Here is a 17,230-nt window from a genome sequence, read left to right as displayed (position 1 = left end):
CTCAGCTTCAACTTTGTGCCTAAGGCTTGGTGTAGACTCTGCCAAAATCTGGAAGTGAACCTTGGATCTCTATCTGAAATAATACTGGAAGGCACCCCGTGCCACCATACTATCTCCCTCACATACAACTGCGTCAGCTTCTCCAAGGATCACTTGATGTTGACAGGCAAGAAATGTACACACTTAGTTAACCGATCAACAATCACCCAGATAGCATCACTATTCCTAGCTGACCTAGGCAACCCCACAATGAAATCCATAGTAATGTTATCCCACTTCCACTCTGGAAACTCAATCTGCTGCAACAGTCCACTCAGCTTCTGATGCTTCACCTTCGCCTTCTGACAAGTTAGACAGGACGCCACATATTCAACTATCTCCCTCTTCATACTAGACCACCAAAAAGTCTTCTTGAGGTCCTGGTACATCTTAGTCATACCTGGATGTATGCTAAGTCTACTCTTGTGGCCTTCCTCCAACACAGTTTTCTTCAACTCAGCATCCTGAGGTAGGCAAATTCTGCCCTTGAACCTCAAGATTCCATCTCTTCCCAGCTCAAAACCCACAACCTTCTCGGTACCTAGCAAACCAAGAAGCTTAACCAACTCAACATCTTGCAACTGCTTGAGTCCAACCTACCTCAAGAACTCATTAGTTATGGTAATTGCCCCACAACTAATGTGATCCTGAGCTAACTCCACACAGAGATTCAAATCCCTGAACTCCTCCACCAGCTCTAGCTCCTTAATCATCATACCAGACATGTGGATGGATTTCCTACTCAGTGCATCCGCCACAACGTTGGCCTTACCAGGATGATACATCAACTGGAAATCATAGTCCTTCAGAAATTCCATCCACCGTCTCTGCCTCATGTTCAACTCCTTCTGATCAAACAGATACTTCAAACTCTTGTGATCACTGAAGACGCTGAACTGAGCACCATACAGATAATGTCGCCATATCTTCAAGGAAAAAACAACAACTGCCAACTCCAAGTCATGAGTGGGATAATTCCTCTCATGGTTCTTCAGTTGCCTTGAAGCATATGCCACCACTTTCCTATGTTGCATCAGCACACACCCAAGACCCTGGTGAGAGGCATCACAGCACACATCAAAGGGCTTACCAGAATCCAGCAACACCAACACAGGAGAAGTAGTCAACCTCCTTTTCAACTCCTCAACACTCCGCTCATAGGCATCTGTCCAAATGAACGACTGCTTCTTCCTTGTCAGCTGGGTTAGAGGCGCTACTATCTTGGAGAATCCCTCAATGAACCGTCGATAGTAACCCGCCAGACCCACAAAGCTTCGAATGTCAATGACTGTCCATGGACGCTCCCATTTTAACACCGACTCCACCTTAGACGGATCAACTGCAATCCCCTCAGCTGAAATCACGTGACCCAAGAACTTCACTTCATCTAACCAAAACTCACATTTGGAAAGCTTAGCATATAGCTGCTTTGCCTTCAAAATCTCTAGCACCAACCTCAAGTGCTCTTCATGCTCTTCTCGGGTCTTGGAATAAATCAAGATATCATCAATAAATACCACCACGAATTTATCCAAGAACGGCCAGAAGATCCTGTTCATGTAATCCATGAACACTGCAGGGGTGTTGGTCACACCAAAAGACATCACGACATACTCATAGTGACCATACCTAGTCCTGAAAGTAGTCTTCGGTATGTCACCCTCCTTCACCCTAATCTGGTGATAGCCCGACCTCAAGTCAATCTTCGAGAAAACGGATGCTCCCTTAAGCTGATCCATTAAGTCATCTATCAGTGGCAGTGGATATTTGTTCTTAATGGTCAACTTATTCAACTGCCTGTAATCCACACAAAGTTGACTACCTCCATCCTTCTTCTTTACCAACAACACCGGAGCACCCCACGGCGAAACGCTCAGCCGCACCAACTACTTCTCCAATAGGTCCTCCAATTGACCCTTCAGCTCAACCAACTCAGCAGGATCCATCCTATAGGGAGCCACCGACACTGGCCCCGCTCCTGGGACCAAGTCAATGCTAAACTCTATCTCCCTAGTAGGAGACAACCCAGGCACTTCATCGGGGAACACCTCAACAAAATCCCGCACCACATCAATCTCTGCAATAACCCTTTTAGTCTCCACACTCATAGCAACAAGTAGAAGACAACACTTTGCTCCATCCCTCAACAATGATTCAGCTTGGCTAGTTGAAATCAACAACTGATCCTCCTCCTGAGGAAAGATTAACCACCTTTTGGAACAATCTATAAGAATACGATTGGTAGATAACCAATCCATTCCTAAGATTATGTCAATATCAACCAAAGGCAAACAAATCAAGTTTACCTTATACTTCTTCCCATTCACATCAATAAGGCAACCAACACACAACTCAGAAGCAGAAGCGGGCGTCGACACTAGCAGTCTCAACCTCAAATCACACACAGGTACACCCAGCATAGCAACACAATCATAAGAGATAAAGGAGTGAGAAGCTCCAGAATCAAACAAAAACACCACATCCTTACCAGCAGCTCTGCCCTTCCCCTTCACAAGATCAGAAGAAGTCGAAGCTTCAGCACCTGTCAAAGCAAAGACCCTACCGGCAGTGGTGGGTTTGTCACCCCTCTTGGCATCTCCTCTCTGCACATCACTCCTCCATGCACTCCTTTCCGGTCTATTTCTAGTGGGGCGGTTGAAAGACACATGGCCCATCTGCTAGCACCTGAAACACCGATTCTCTGTGTGGGGACAATCCCTGATCATATGGGACCCACCAAACCTGTAACATCTAAGGGCAGCACCTCCACCCTGTCCTCCACCACCAGCAGCACCAGAAGGTTGCCTGATGATAAGACCCCTTTGTTGTGGTTGGGGCCTATCATACGGCTTCTTCTGTCATACAGCACCACGGTTACCACCTTCCAACCTCTCAACAACATTTGCCTTCTCCACTAAGGCTGGAAATTCAGTGATGGCCATAGGCACCACCACCCTCTTCAACTCATACTTCAGACCCTCAACAAACTTCTGACATTTCCAGTCCTCAACTATACCTTGCGAATAGAAACGAGCCAGGTGCTCGAATCTCATCGCATACTCAGAAACTGTTATCCCTCCTTGGTGTAACCGCATGAATTTAGCTTCCTTGGCATGCCTTACACACTCAGGAAAATACTTTTCTAAGAACATCCTTCTGAAGCATTCCCAGTCAACAACCACCCCTCTGGCAGTCAGCATATGATGGGTACCCCTCCACCAATGCTCGGCTTCCCCAACAAGCATGTACACCGCGTATGCGAGCCTCCTCTCTTGAGAACATCCCAGCATGGTGAAGATCTTCTCAAGCTCACAAATCCAGTGGTCAGCCACCTCTGGATCCGCATCTCCTTTGAATTGATGAGGATGGCATTTTCGGAACTCAGCCAGGTCCTGGCTCTCCTGTGACCCAGTGGGCCTTGCTGCACTAGCTGCAACTCTCTCAGCATCCATCCGAGCAAAATAGGCATTTTGTTGCTGCATAGCAATGGCCATCATCTCCATGGCCCGGGCTATCTGTTCGTTGGCTCTTGACATTGTCTACAAAAGCAACAACATCTTTAGTATACAATATCTAAACCAAACAACAATTCAACAATACAACAAAACACCACAACTGTTAACACAACAAACAACACATCAAGACATCACAACTCAGAGTTCAACACAACAGAAGCCTAAAGGAACCACCCCCAAAGAGTGTCCACTAGACTCGAACTACTCTGATACCACTAAAGTGTAACGACCCGACTTGTCACTACACACGCCACTGAACACCAGAAACACTAGACAGAAAGAACGAATATATAAATATAGGATCTAGAACATAAATATATACAGGGTTCCAATCTGACTAGAGTTAGAGTGTGCAAAAACAACAAAGCAAAACAAACTACATCATCAGTTGCTACACCAAGTAGCTGAAACAACACAACATCAGCTTAAAATTGACTCTGCCTGCCAGCTGCAGACTCACCACAAGCCACACACTTATCCCTGCTCGGCTCCCCGTACATAGTACGATCATAGTAGCCCAACCACATGGAAACAACAAAGGGTAAGCTAGTATAAAAAAACAACGTATAGCAAGATTTAAGTAATATGAACAACTACAACTATCAACACATCTTTAGTCTACGTCACATCGATTGTACGACAGAATCAGCAAATAGCATATGATGTGTCTTCATGCATACCATCTCGGAGATCTCCTACAACAACTCAGCCTTTATGGCCTACAACAACTCAGCCCTTATGGCCTATACAACTCAGCACTTTCAGCCCTTATGGCCTACAACAACTCATATCAACACACAACACAACACAACTTTACAACACAACCACCATCTCGCAACACATCAGAACATCTTACAAAAAATTCATCCGATACGACTCAACATCATTCAAAGAACATTAGCTACTAGTCATCACATCATATTCCTCCATTTCAACTCAACTCAGCATAAAACAACATAAATCAATACATAGTAAATTTTCATCTCAGCGCCCGGCGCCCTCGTAGTTGCGCCCAGCGCAGTACAACCAGAGAGCACCAGGGGGCCACCGCGCCCAGCGCCAGCATGCCTGCGCCCGGCGGGACCCAACCAATGAGCCCAAGGCTCTCACGCACCTGGCGCATTACCACTTGTGCCTAGCACCTGCTAGCAGAGACTCTAAGGAGTCTCACGCGCTCGGTGGGGCTAAACCTGTGCCCAGCACAGGGAAGGTAGAGACCTCTCCTTGGTCTCGCGCCTAGCGCAATTCAAATTGTGCCCAGCGCCCACAAGGTAGAGACTCCCAAGGATTCTCACGCCCAGCACGACAAGGGTCGCGCTCAGCGCAGAGTCAAGATCCAAAATCATGCTACAACTGGTATCGCGCCCAGCGCGGTCCAAGTCACGCCCAGCGCGGGCCATCTAGAGACCCACATTCTCAAGCGCGCCCAGCAAACTCATCATTGCGCCCGGCGAGCTTGGCCAAATGGGGTCTCCTGATGGCTACACACCCAGCGCGATGAACAGCGCTCAGCGTGAAGCTCAGCTGCAACCTTACCATGTTCGGAAATTTTCCTGAACACCTGCAAAAACCCACTTTCCAGCACATGCAATCCAACCAAAGTACCACATTTTCATCCAAGAGTTTCAAAACAACTTCTTTTTACACACGCATCTACAATCAAATAAAAACCAAGAATTTTCTCAAAACCCGAAAGTCCCCAAAAACTAAATGTGTCGCCCAAACAGCCAAGAATCCGCAATCAAAATTAACCACATGAGTTCTTAGACTCATTTCAGCCAAACCACAACAAGAAAACTAATTTCCCTTACCTCGGGCAAAGATTCCAAGCTTCCGGAAGAGGAAGAAATGGAGAAGAGAAGTGGAAGAATGAGAAGCTCCGCACGACACGGTTTTGGAAGAAAATCACCTACTCAGCACCTTGAATTCAAGCAATGAGAGTGAATCAGAATTGTGAGAAGAAGGAGTGAATGAGAGAGTTTTGAGAGTGAAAGAGAGTTGAGTGTTCGGGGAAGAAAAGGAAGAGAATAACCGGGGTCTCACAATTATTATATAGTACAAGCATGAGATTGTATATTTCAGGATGAATTAAATGAATTAATTTGTATAAGTTATACTGACAACATACATATACATTTCGGTAGCTTACTCATCAAAACTTCATAGTTAAGCGTGCTTGACCTGGAGTAGTACAAGATGGGTGATCTTCTGAGAAGTTTCCCAAAAATTGCGAAAGTAAGGATAAAAACATGCTAAATAGTGAAATGTCGTGAAATAGAACCATTGAGAGGCCAAATATGAAGGTTGTTACATTAATAAATTTATTATAATTAAAAAATTATAATTTATGACAAAAAATTTTATTGGAAATTTTTGACGAAATTTTTTGATGGATATTTTTGTCAAAAAATTTTTACGAAATTTTTCGTCAGAATTTTTTGACAGAATTTGTCGTTGGAAATTTCTGACGAATTAAATTATTTTCGATGGACTTTTTTTTCCGATGCCACTTTTTCCAACGGATTTAAATCTGTCGAAGAAAAAAATCCGCCAAAAATTTCTGTCAAAAATCAACATTTTTCTTATAGTGTCAAACCTATCTCAAAATAAAGATAAAAGAATAAGCTAAAAATCCTATGAAGACATGAGATTCTAAAAATATCTTCTTAGCTAAAAATTTCAAAAACCATAGCAGATATATTCAGTGCTTACAGCTAGACCTTTGTTAACTAGAGTTCTCGATCTCCGTTTTACATGATTCCGGTGCCATTGGAAAGATAACATCCAAAGCTAGAACTTTTATGAAGACCATAGAAGCTAATTCTATCAATATAGCAGTTTTACTAGCGTGACAAAACTGCAGCGAAGATATCCCCTACACCAGACAACAAAAGAGTGCACCAAAGTCCAAGACCACGAAAATACCTTATAATACTTCCAAACTCACTTCTTTTCATCCCAAACTCATATCCAAGCTTCTCACTGCAATCCTAAACCAAAATAATTCACATGTTCCACACAAAAGACTTAGAGCTGAAATAAAATCCACATGCAACCTAAACCATAAAAAGTCAACATGTAAGCATCAAAACTCAAGAAATCACCAACACTTTGGCCTTTCATCAAGAACACTCAAAACTCCAATTCTACTGTTGCCACAACCTTAGAATTTAAGATCTATAACCTAAACATTTTTGAAAGTAAAGGATCTCAAGTTCTTAGTCTTGTGAAGAAGGAGTGGACTTCACCTAGTTCTACTTCTTATGCTAATACTTTGGTGGTGCCCAAAGTAGACAACCATTGTATATTTAGGACTTCTCCTTCTTTAGCTGTTTTAATAAAGCACCCAACCTTTGGTTTATATTGTTTATTAGATACATCTCATGGTGTTTTATTTTCTACTTTTGATCTTAAGAGAAGTTCAAAATTCTTTGAACTTAATTTTACTACTTCCCTTCAAGATCAAATTAGATTCTATGACTTTTCTAAACTCTTTACACCCTCTTCCATGATGTATCTAACATATAATATGATCAAGGGTGGTCTAGGTAGTTTCCTTATTATATTCACTTTGTTTTCTTGTAGAAGCCTAGGTTACTACATAGGGTGCTTTAGGCAAGATATCTTAGTATATAGGACTACTTCCTTAGTTTCTTATAGTTTTAGCACTTTCACATTTTTAGGATTTAGTTTTACACTTAGACTACACTATAGTGAGGATCCTATTCTTATGCTTAGAGAACCTATCCTTCCTAGTCTAAGGACCCTTGCTAGGATTATAGCTGGAATTCCTCATAGGGTGCACTTTCCACGTATATTATATGAATATGTCATCCCTAATGCTTTGTTTTTTGTTTTCATTGTAGGTGATGATATCTTTGTGGAAGGACCGCTGGATTTGAGGACAAATCCTTTCGAAGGGGGAGGGTATGATGGAAATCTAATCCCCAAGGATCCCTTTGGAAGAGGTAAGACCAAGAAGGGTGAAGGTTAAGCTAAGGAGTTTCCATTGTACATACTTGTAGATACTTGTATAGGTGTATTTTTGCCTTTGTATTTGTGAGGCACTTTATTTTCCTTTTTAATAGCTTTTGTATATTGTTTCTATGGTAGGTTACTTGGACACTTTGACTCCGTTTAACCTAACCTAGAAATACATTCTTTTTAGTTTTTCTAGTAGGAGTGGCATTAGCAAAATAGAGAGTGTCCTTAGTAAGCTAGAGTGTGCTCCTAGCAATTTAGCCAAAGGTGGTCCTAGGCTAAAATTTACATATTGGACTCATTTTACTCCTAATTTTTCATAGACTTGATTTAGCTAGGTTCCATTCACATTGAATGAACCTAACTAAACCAAATTAATCATTTTCAAACTGGATGGAGTAAATTAAATCCAATGGGCCGCCCACCTTAGAAGTGTATTCACACTTTGTGTTCACACTTGTTCACACTTGGCCGAATTTTTAGGCACTTCTCAACCTTGGAAGCTTGAAGCACAAGCTTCTGCTTGGTTAGCTTACCAAGCAAGCCAAGTGAGAAGCTTTCTTTTCAAGCCTCTTAACCTTGGACGATTTAGCTAGACTCAACCATGGTTCCTAGTGAACCATGGTCAAGACTAACTTGCACTCTAAGCTTCCTACTCCTATATACTTGTAAACCTTACCTTGTAAGACACTTTTGATGTATTGAGATTTCATTTTCTGAAATTGAGTTCAGATTTTCTCTCTTCCAAAAGTCCCTAAACCTCTTTGAGTGCATCCAATTCTCTTATCCCTTCCATAGAAGAGTGTGGTGAGAATTGAAGGGGCTTATCTCTTCTTCAAGGAGTGGCGCCTCTTGGGAGAGTTTCTCCACCAACCGTGGTGGTCTTAAGGCCTCCTCCTCCATAGGAGACCTTAACCAAGCATAGGGAGAATCAAGGAGTTCAAGATCTAGGGCGGAGCTTGAAGGAAACTCAGCATCAATCCAGGTTTCTCAACAAGTCTTCCATCATTTGGTATCAAGAGCTAGGTCTCCTTGGTAAATTCGTTCCTATGCTTCTTTGTCTTGTTTGTTCGGTTCATATCAATATTAATATGTGTCTATACTGTTCCTCCATGTATTTCCTTTTTTGAGTTTTGTGTTTGTGTGCCTTGAGTGGTTCTTGTGTCACAACTATAAATCTATAGAACACACTCACTTTGTCTTGCTTTTCTTGATTCATTTTATAATTTCTTGTGAATCAATATTTGTATGTTCCTTTATGTATACTTTGTATGTCTTTTTGATTGTTTTAGGATTGCTTTTATCTCCCTTTGAACTCCTATAAATTCGGATTAAAAAAGAACTCCTAAAAAGAAACAAGAATACAAGCTTTTTACATTTCTTAATCTACTAGTTTTGTCTTAGAGTCATGTGTAGTTCTTTTGCTTGTCATTAAATCCTTGTTGTGCCTTTTCTTTTTTGAATCTTAATGTGTTAACCTCTGTTCTTATATTGTGTCATTGGTGGTTGAACATTAAATAAATCTTAGTGTGCTCATAAAAGATTCCAATGCATGTTATTAGACCTAACATGTTCTAGAGTCAATTTTTGTGAACTTCTTTTGCTAATAGTTTCTTAGCAATTTGTGACCATCAATTCCTTGTGTGTCTTGTGCTTGTTTTGATAAAAGAAAACATAGGTAGAAGTGTATTGAAAACGAAAATTAAAGTGTACAAAAGAAGTGAACAAACTAGTACTAAAACTAGTAACATTTTGTGTTGAAATTTTTGACTAGTACACTTACACTTCTACTCTTCTTGTTCTTCTTTTCTCCACCACTTGGAAACCTCTTTATTAATTGTTTGGCTTCTGTTTGAAGTTCTTACTCTCTTTATTGAAAGAAAAGAAAGGAAGAAAAGAGACAAAAAGAAAAGAAAAAGAAAAGAAAACAAAAGAGAAAACCTAGAAAAATCAAAGTTAAAACAAAACAAATTTAGTAGCACTTGGCCTTGAATTTTTGTGAGGTTTGCTTGCTGTCTAGTGGTTGGAAAAAGACTTTTAAACCTTCAAAACATTAGCACAAATTTTATTTTGGTTTTTGTAATCCATTCTAGTACCATTCTTAGGACTAATCTTTTGTGTGCTAGCTTTTGAAATTTGCCTTTATTTGTTGCTTTGTGTCTTCTTGGCTCTCTTTGTTTTGTCACATTAATTCCTACTAGAGTGTAGCCTTTTTAATTGTGCTTTTTCAGTTTTAATTCTCTGGCCTCTACTCTCTCTTGTTTTGGTTGTTAAGCCTTGGTGAAGCCATAATCCTTTTTCAAGCCATCACACTTGGAAGGAAGGAATAATTGAGACATATTGGCTAATCTCAAAGGGGTCTATACTTGAAGGAGATTGAGGTACACCCAACCTGAGTGAAACACCTTGTATAGGCTCACTTGTTTGTTGTTTTTGCAGCCAAGAATTGTTTTGAATTTTAGGTCACAATTTAGAGACGGAAATTGAAACAAACTAGTGACTGATTTGGAGAAAACTAGTGACGGATTTGGAGAGCTTGGTGTAGACTTGGTGCAGACCATTTGGGACGTTTCCTCTTGACTTCAAGGCTGTTCCAAACCTGTCCTAACTGATCTTGGTGGAGATTATTTAAGAAGTTTGCTTTAGTTTGTTTCCATTGATTTGTAACTCTTTAACCCTACTTGGGTTAGTTTTGTTTAAAATTTACTTGTGTATACAAACCTACATTTAGGAGTGGTTGTTTGGGACATTGTGTAAGTTCCACCACTTCCTAAATAGTTCTAACTAAAGACTATTAGATTCGGTTAGTACATGTGGAAAGGTCCCCAAAGGCTTTAAATGCCATTTGGGCTTCCATTAGGACACACCTAGTTTTATTGCTTTCATACTTCGTTTAGATTTATGGAAGTGTCCCAAAAAGCTTCAAGTGCCACTTTGACTTCCACATTAGGACCCAACGACTAGTATATGCTTTACTTGCTTTCCTTTTACTTGTTTAGCTTCTAAGTTCGTTTAGAAGGCTTCCATTGCCTATTAGGGGTTTCGTGCACACACACACCACTACTTTGCTTGTTTGTGTGAAAATTTGTTTTGTAAGAAAGGTATAAAGGGGTTTAGTAATTTCCACTTAAAAAGGCTTGGTTATTAAGTGGCTCCTTGTAGCTCACCTCCCTTGATAGTGCAACTTGTATACTTAGACCTCCAAGTACTTAGTATTACACCCAAAAAGAAAAACTCTTTGTGAAAATTTTTATCACTCACTTTGCAAAATTTTTAAAGACTTGTGAAAACCTTTTACCTTGCAAAAATGAGTGATCATTCCCATGAGAGTAGTGTGCATGGTCATCATTCTCCTAAGAGTCATAAGAGCACTAAAGATGAGCTTAGAAAACTTAGGGAATATATTAGGAAAAAGGACTTAGAAAATGATAAAAAGTAATGAAACCATTAGAGAGTTGTTAAGTAAACTTGTGGTGGGGGGTGAGGCTAGCAAACCCCATGCCAATGAGGGACATGGGCATTCTAGGCCCAAAAGACATGATGGAGAGGGGCCTTCTAGGTCCCATAAACATACACATGATGATGGGTCATCTAGGCCCAAAAGCCATCACTCACACACTCACCCATCCTCAAGTGAAGGGTTTTATAGTAGTCACCATGATGATGGCTACTATCAAAGACCCCCTAGGCATCATAGGCCTAGGCATGAAACAACCTCTAGAGAACCTAGGTTTGACCTTCCTCCCTTCCATGGAAAAGATAATGTTGATGATTATTTAGATTAGGAGATGAAGGTTGAACAACTCTTCACTTGCCACAATGTGAGTGAAGAGAGAAAGGTTCCCATGGCTACCCTAAGCTTTCAAGGGTATGCCATGTATTGGTGGACTTCCCTTGAAAGGGAAAGAAGAACTCGTCATGAGCCTCCAATTCAATATTGGAATGAGCTTAGAAGTGCCTTGAGGAGAAGGCACATTCCTCCATATTTTGAGAGGGAGTTGATGGACAAGCTCCAAAGACTCCAACAAAGAAACCTTAGTGTGGAGGAATATAGGCAACAAATGGAGTTGCTTATGATAAGGGCTGGAATAAGAGAGGAAGAAAGAACCACCATTGCTAGGTTTCAAAGTGGCCTAAACCTAGAGATTAGGGATAAAGTTGAACTATTACCGTATAGAGATTTAAATGAGCTAGTTCAACTTTGTGTGAGGGTAGAACAACAAATAAGAAGAAAGCCTAGTTTTAGGAAAGAAACTACCCCCTACCCTAAGAAGGACGTCAAGAAGGAGGGTACCCCCTCCTATTCAAAAAAGAAAGGCCACTAAAAGAAAAACAAAAACAAAAACCTTCCGATGAACCTAAAACTAGTTCCATTAAGTGCTTTAAGTGCTTAGGGAGGGGACACATAGCTTCCCAATGCCCAACAAAAAAAGACCATGATCATTAGGGGCAATGAGATCCTAAGTGAGGAAAACACTTCATCTTCTTCATCATCCTCAAGTGAAGAAGATGCTAGTCTTAGTTCTAGTGAGGAAGCACCATGTGAGGGTGACCTATTCATTGCCCAAAGGTTACTTACCAACCAACCCAATGATCAATCACAAAGAGAGAACCTTTTCCATTCTAGATGCAAAATTTTTAAGAAAACTTGTTCTCTCATTGTTGATAGTGGATCTTGTAATAACTTTGTAAGCCAAAGGTTGGTTGATAAGCTTAACCTAACTACTATAGCCCATCCTAAATCTTATAAACTTCAATGGCTTAATGAGGATGGACCTATAGAATTTAAGGACCAAGTAAATGTTCCTTTCTCCATTGGAAAATATAAAGATGAAATTTTATGTGATATAATTCCAATGGATGCAAGCCACATTTTACTTGGAAGGCCTTGGCAACATGATAGGAAGGCCATTCATGATGGTGTTACAAATAAAATTTGCCTAGTCCACCTAGGCAAGAAACACACCTTGACTCCTCTTTCACCTTCACAAGTGTTGGAGGATCAAGTATTTATGAAATCAAAATAAAGAAAAGAGGAGAAAAAGAAGGAGGGTAGTGTCTCCTCCAAGGAAGTTGTTCCTAGAAATCAATTTTTAATAAAACATTCTATCAAGAAATGTCTTCTAGTTGAACAACCTCTTCACCTTCTTAACACTAAAAAGATAATACTTTTGGAAAAGAGTAAGGAGGATAGTGTCTCCTCCAAAAATCTTGTGCAAAAGGAAAGTTATTTTTTTATTCAAAATGATTGTAAAAAGACTTTTTCTCTTCACAAAGATTTTAGCTCTTTTTCTACTACTGCCACAACCTTAGAATTTAAGATCCACAACCTAAACATTTATGAAAATAAAGGATCTCAAGTTCTTAGTCTTGTGAAGAAGGAGTGGACTTCACCTAGTTCTACTTCTTATGCTACTACTTTGGTGGTGCCCAAAGTAGACAACCATTGTCTATTTAGGACTTCTCCTTCTTTAGTTGTTTTAATAAAGCACCCAACCTTTGGTTTATATTGTTTATTAGATACATCTCATGGTGTTTTATTTTCTTTTGATCTTAAGGGAAGTTCAAAATTCTTTGAACTTAATTTTACTACTTCCCTTCAAGATCAAATTAGATTCTTTGACTTTTCTAAACTCTTTACACCCTCTTCCATGATGTATCTAACATATCATATGATCAAGCGTTGTCTAGGTAGTTTCCTTATTATATTCACTTTGTTTTCTTGTAGAAGCCTAGGTTACTACATAGGGTGCTTTAGGCAAGATATCTTAGTATATAAGACTACTTCCTTAGTTTCTTATAGTTTTAGCACTTTCACATTTTTAGGATTTAGTTTTACACTTAGACTACACTATAGTGAGGATCCTATTCTTATGCTTAGAGAACCTATGCTTCCTAGTCTAAGGACCCTTGCTAGGATTATAGCAGGAATTCCTCATAGGGTGCACTTTCCACATATATTATATGAATATGTCATCCCTAATGCTTTGTTTTTTGTTTTCATTGTAGGTGATGATATCTTTGTGGAAGGACCACTGGATTTGAGGACAAATCCTTTCGAAGGGGGAGGGTATGATGGAAATCTAATCCCCAAGGATCCCTTTGGAAGAGGTAAGACCAATAAGGGTGAAGGTTGAGCTAAGGAGTTTCCATTGTACATACTTGTAGATACCTGTATAGCTGTATTTTTGCCTTTGTATTTGTGAGGCACTTTATTTTCCTTTTTAATAGCTTTTGTATATTGTTTCTAGGGTAGGTTACTTGGACACTTTGACTCCGTTTAACCTAACCTAGAAATACATTCTTTTTAGTTTTTCTAGTAGGAGTGGCATTAGCAAAATAGAGAGTGTCCATAGTAAGCTAGAGTGTGCTCCTAGCAATTTAGCCATGTAGACCCCTAAAATTGTCCGGGTCGGAAATAAAGCTTGAAGACTCTCGAAGACTGAAGGAAGATCAGCCAGAAGGACTCCTGGAAGGCCCTAGGAGGGTTCTCTGTAGGTCTAGAGGTCTTAGAATAGCTCAAAATAAGGAAGTGGAGGGAATGAAGCCCAATACGGCCGTACTGAACTTAATACGGCCGTATTGAAGCTTCAATACGGCCGCAGTGAACTCAATACGGCGTATTGAAGTTTCTGAAACTTCAATACGGCCGTACTGAAATCAATACGGCCGTATTGAAGCTTCAATACAGCCGTATTGAACTTAATACGGCCGTATTGAAATTTCTGAATTTCAATACGGCCGTATTGAACTCAATACGGCCGTATTGAAGTTCAAAAATTTCAATACGGCCGTATTGCTTCTGTAGGCCGTATTGCGCCTATTCCTTATAAATATGACGTCAATTGGACGTCATTCCACACTTTTTCAGATAGTTTTAACCCTCTCCTTGAGTATTCTGGGGTTTTTGAGCAGTGTTCTGCCCTAGAAATCACTCGGAGAGTTGATCCGACAAAGTTCTTGAGCCCCGAGCCATTTTGCTTGAGGATCGAACCTAGTCGAAGGGAAATCCTCCGGATTTCCATAGTTAAAAGTTTTTAGGAAGGAGCGAGCGAGCTTGTAGAGCGAGGGAACGCCAAAAAGCTTCCTAGTTTCACTCAATATATAAAAGCACGCTTCAAGAGGTTTCTTCTTAAATCCTTCCTTTTACTGCTTTCTGTGTGCATATTTAAACTGTCATCATGTAGATAGTTAATTTATAATTGCTTAGAATAAATAGGGGTAATTTAGTAATTTTACGCTGTTATTTTAGAAAATAATCTGTCATAGGGAACTCGAAAGGGGCGCTGTGGGGTGCTAACACCTTCCCCACGCGTAACCGACTCCCTTACCCAACTCTGGTTGTAATGGCCAAAGTTGATTTGTAAAATCAATTGCCTTATCCCTTTTTCCAATGTTTTGAGTAAAACATTGGTGGCGACTCCACGAACCCCTCCTTTTGCGAAAACCACTAATCCATGGAGGGTCCCGCTTGGGATTAATATGGATTGGTGAATCATTTAATAAAATTGCTCGTTTGACAAGGTCTCAGTTTGAGAATACGTCATTCTAGCAATCCATATTTTTAAACAAATAAACGAGTCCAAACCATCCTTCGCGAATGCCGAAAGCCCGTTTCGGGCCGGTGGCGACAGATGGCGACTCCACTGGGGACGCTTTGAGAGTCAGTCCCATTTAGTGACAGATTGTTTTTAACAAATAATAGTTAAAAATTACTTCATTACCCCTTGCTTGTATGATAACATGCTTTATATATTTGGCTTTAAATAACTGTTGTTTGTTTAAATTTCCGCAATCGTTTGAAATAAAAATTGCACACAAACCTTTGCACACAACAGTTCCCTCTATACCCGGGGGCATGAGTGGTAATCCATAGGGAGTGGATGTTAGTACGGCCGGTTGAATGGGTCTATAGGAGCCTACGAGACCGTTGTCGGAAAAACATCACTCAAGGTGATAACCATGAACTTAAGTCCGACAGTGCGTTGGAGCTTTCCATCGACTTACGACGAGAGGAATTGGGTCCCTATAATGGGGGCACCTTGGGGGCCTTTGACCAAGTGAGAACAGTTAGATCCTCCTTGAATATGCACTTTTCTGCAGGAGACCCCTACCTCGTGATTCGTTCGTGACTGTTCGTGGATGAGTGAATTGTTTATGTAAATGCTTATGTGCAATTGTTTGTGCATTAATAAATAACCTCATAATAAGGTCTAAGAATAAATCCCCATGCATGAAAATGTCATGACATGAGAGGAAAAACCAATGTGTGAAAATATAAAAGTAAGGGGCATGTGCATCATTACCAATAAGAGACCATGCATCCTCATAAAAACATACATTTTAGGGTCACCAATACCTCTTGACATGAGTGAAAGAGACCCATAACTATAGAGATTCTCCGTTGGGGAGAGATCATAGATAAAGAAGGGTGGTAAACTTCCGTCTTAAAAAGGCAGCGCCTTAAAGATGGAGGTTTATCAAGCTCATGTTAAAGAGTGTATTCATTCCATAAAATAAACTAACTAAACATTCATTTTAGAAAGTGGCTAGTCATCTCTCTGTCCTTACGCGCGCACAGAGAATCAAGAAAATGGAAGCATTGGAGGAGCAAAACAAGAAGCTCACAACCGAGCTTTCACAGCTTAAAGAGCAAATGGCGCAAATGATGGAACTCATGCGTCACCACAACGTCCATGGATCTCATCACAGTGAACATGGGTCCCATCATGAGGGAGAAGAGGAAGAGCATGAAAAAGATCCTCCACACACTGTACCCCTTGGGGCTGGAATTATGATTAAAGAGCCCGAGGTTTCAAAAGAACAATTCCACGCCCTAGAAGATCGGTTGAGGGCTATGGAGGGGCATGATTTTGACATCAAAGATGCCGCTGACATGTGCTTAGTGAGGGACATCCAATTCCCTCCTAAATTTAAAGTGCTGGATTTCCCAAAGTACGTGGGATCGACTTGCCCCAAAAGTCATCTCACCATGTACTGTCGCAAGATGGCTGCATATGCCACAAATGAAAAGCTCTTGATCCACTGCTTTCAAGAGAGCTTAGCTGAAACTGCACTCAATTGGTATATGCAGCTGGATGGAAATCAAGTGTGCACGTGGAGGCAGTTGGCCGACGCCTTTCTCAAGCGCTATAAATACAACATCGACCTAACACCCGATAGGTCTGATCTTCAAGCCTTGAGTAAAAAGAATGATGAATCCTTCAAGGCGTACGCCCAACGTTGGAGGGAGTTGGCGGCACAGATAGAGCCCCCGCTGTCGGATAAGGAGACGGTGTCCTTATTCATCAACTCGTTGACTGGTCCCTATTACGATAAAATGATAGGGAACACAACGACACTCTTCTCGGACATCATCACCATTGGAGAAAGGGTGGAACAAGGACTTAAAAGTGGGAAGCTAGCTAAGCCTTCCCAACCATATGAAGCTAAGAAGGCCTTCGGGAAGAAGAAAGAAGGAGGAGTCAACGCTGTAACCATTTCTCCATCTTCTTCCACTTCGAAGTCAGGCAAATCGCAATACAACTCTGTGAAGAAGTTTGACAAACTTCCGACCACTTATAGCGATCTCCTGCCGAAGCTAGTAGAAGCCCAACTTCTAGCCTATATTCCACCAAGAAAGATCGACCCACCTTACCCCGATTGGTACAAGCCTCAAGACAAATGTCTATACC

The 17,230-nt window shown here is 40.8% G+C and overlaps 2 protein-coding genes across 2 annotated transcripts; both read right to left on the bottom strand.

Annotated features, from left to right (window-relative positions):
- Positions 1 to 1,925: 1,925 nt before the first annotated feature.
- On the bottom strand, positions 1,926 to 2,714 carry LOC109792414 (uncharacterized). Its single transcript, XM_083071705.1, has 3 exons — positions 2,582 to 2,714; positions 2,346 to 2,494; positions 1,926 to 2,231 (listed from the first exon to the last, which is right to left on the bottom strand). The coding sequence occupies exons 1-3, from the start codon at positions 2,712 to 2,714 to the stop codon at positions 1,926 to 1,928; spliced, it is 588 nt and encodes a 195-aa protein (XP_082927831.1).
- A 183-nt stretch (positions 2,715 to 2,897) lies between these two features.
- On the bottom strand, positions 2,898 to 3,575 carry LOC145956141 (uncharacterized). The gene has a single exon (XM_083071704.1). It carries the CDS (start codon positions 3,573 to 3,575, stop codon positions 2,898 to 2,900), a length of 678 nt encoding a protein of 225 aa, XP_082927830.1.
- Positions 3,576 to 17,230: the final 13,655 nt, after the last annotated feature.

Source organism: Cajanus cajan, chromosome 3, assembly GCF_000230855.2.
Source record: "Cajanus cajan strain Asha chromosome 3, NIPB_CcT2T_4, whole genome shotgun sequence".
NCBI lineage: Eukaryota > Viridiplantae > Streptophyta > Magnoliopsida > Fabales > Fabaceae > Cajanus > Cajanus cajan.
Note: the sequence above shows the minus strand (reverse complement) of the source record. Positions and strands in the feature narration are given on the sequence as shown.

Excerpts from the sequence above, each read along its gene's own strand:
- LOC145956141 (XM_083071704.1), bottom strand. The coding sequence starts at position 3,575 with ATGTCAAGAGCCAACGAACAGATAGCCCGGGCCATGGAGATGATGGCC.
- LOC109792414 (XM_083071705.1), bottom strand. The coding sequence starts at position 2,714 with ATGGGCCATGTGTCTTTCAACCGCCCCACTAGAAATAGACCGGAAAGG. Across the intron at positions 2,495-2,581 it reads TAGGGTCTTTGCTTTGACAG|CTTCTCACTCCTTTATCTCT; the intron begins GTGCTGAAGCTT and ends TTGATTCTGGAG. Across the intron at positions 2,232-2,345 it reads TGAATGGGAAGAAGTATAAG|GAGGAGGATCAGTTGTTGAT; the intron begins GTAAACTTGATT and ends ATCTTTCCTCAG.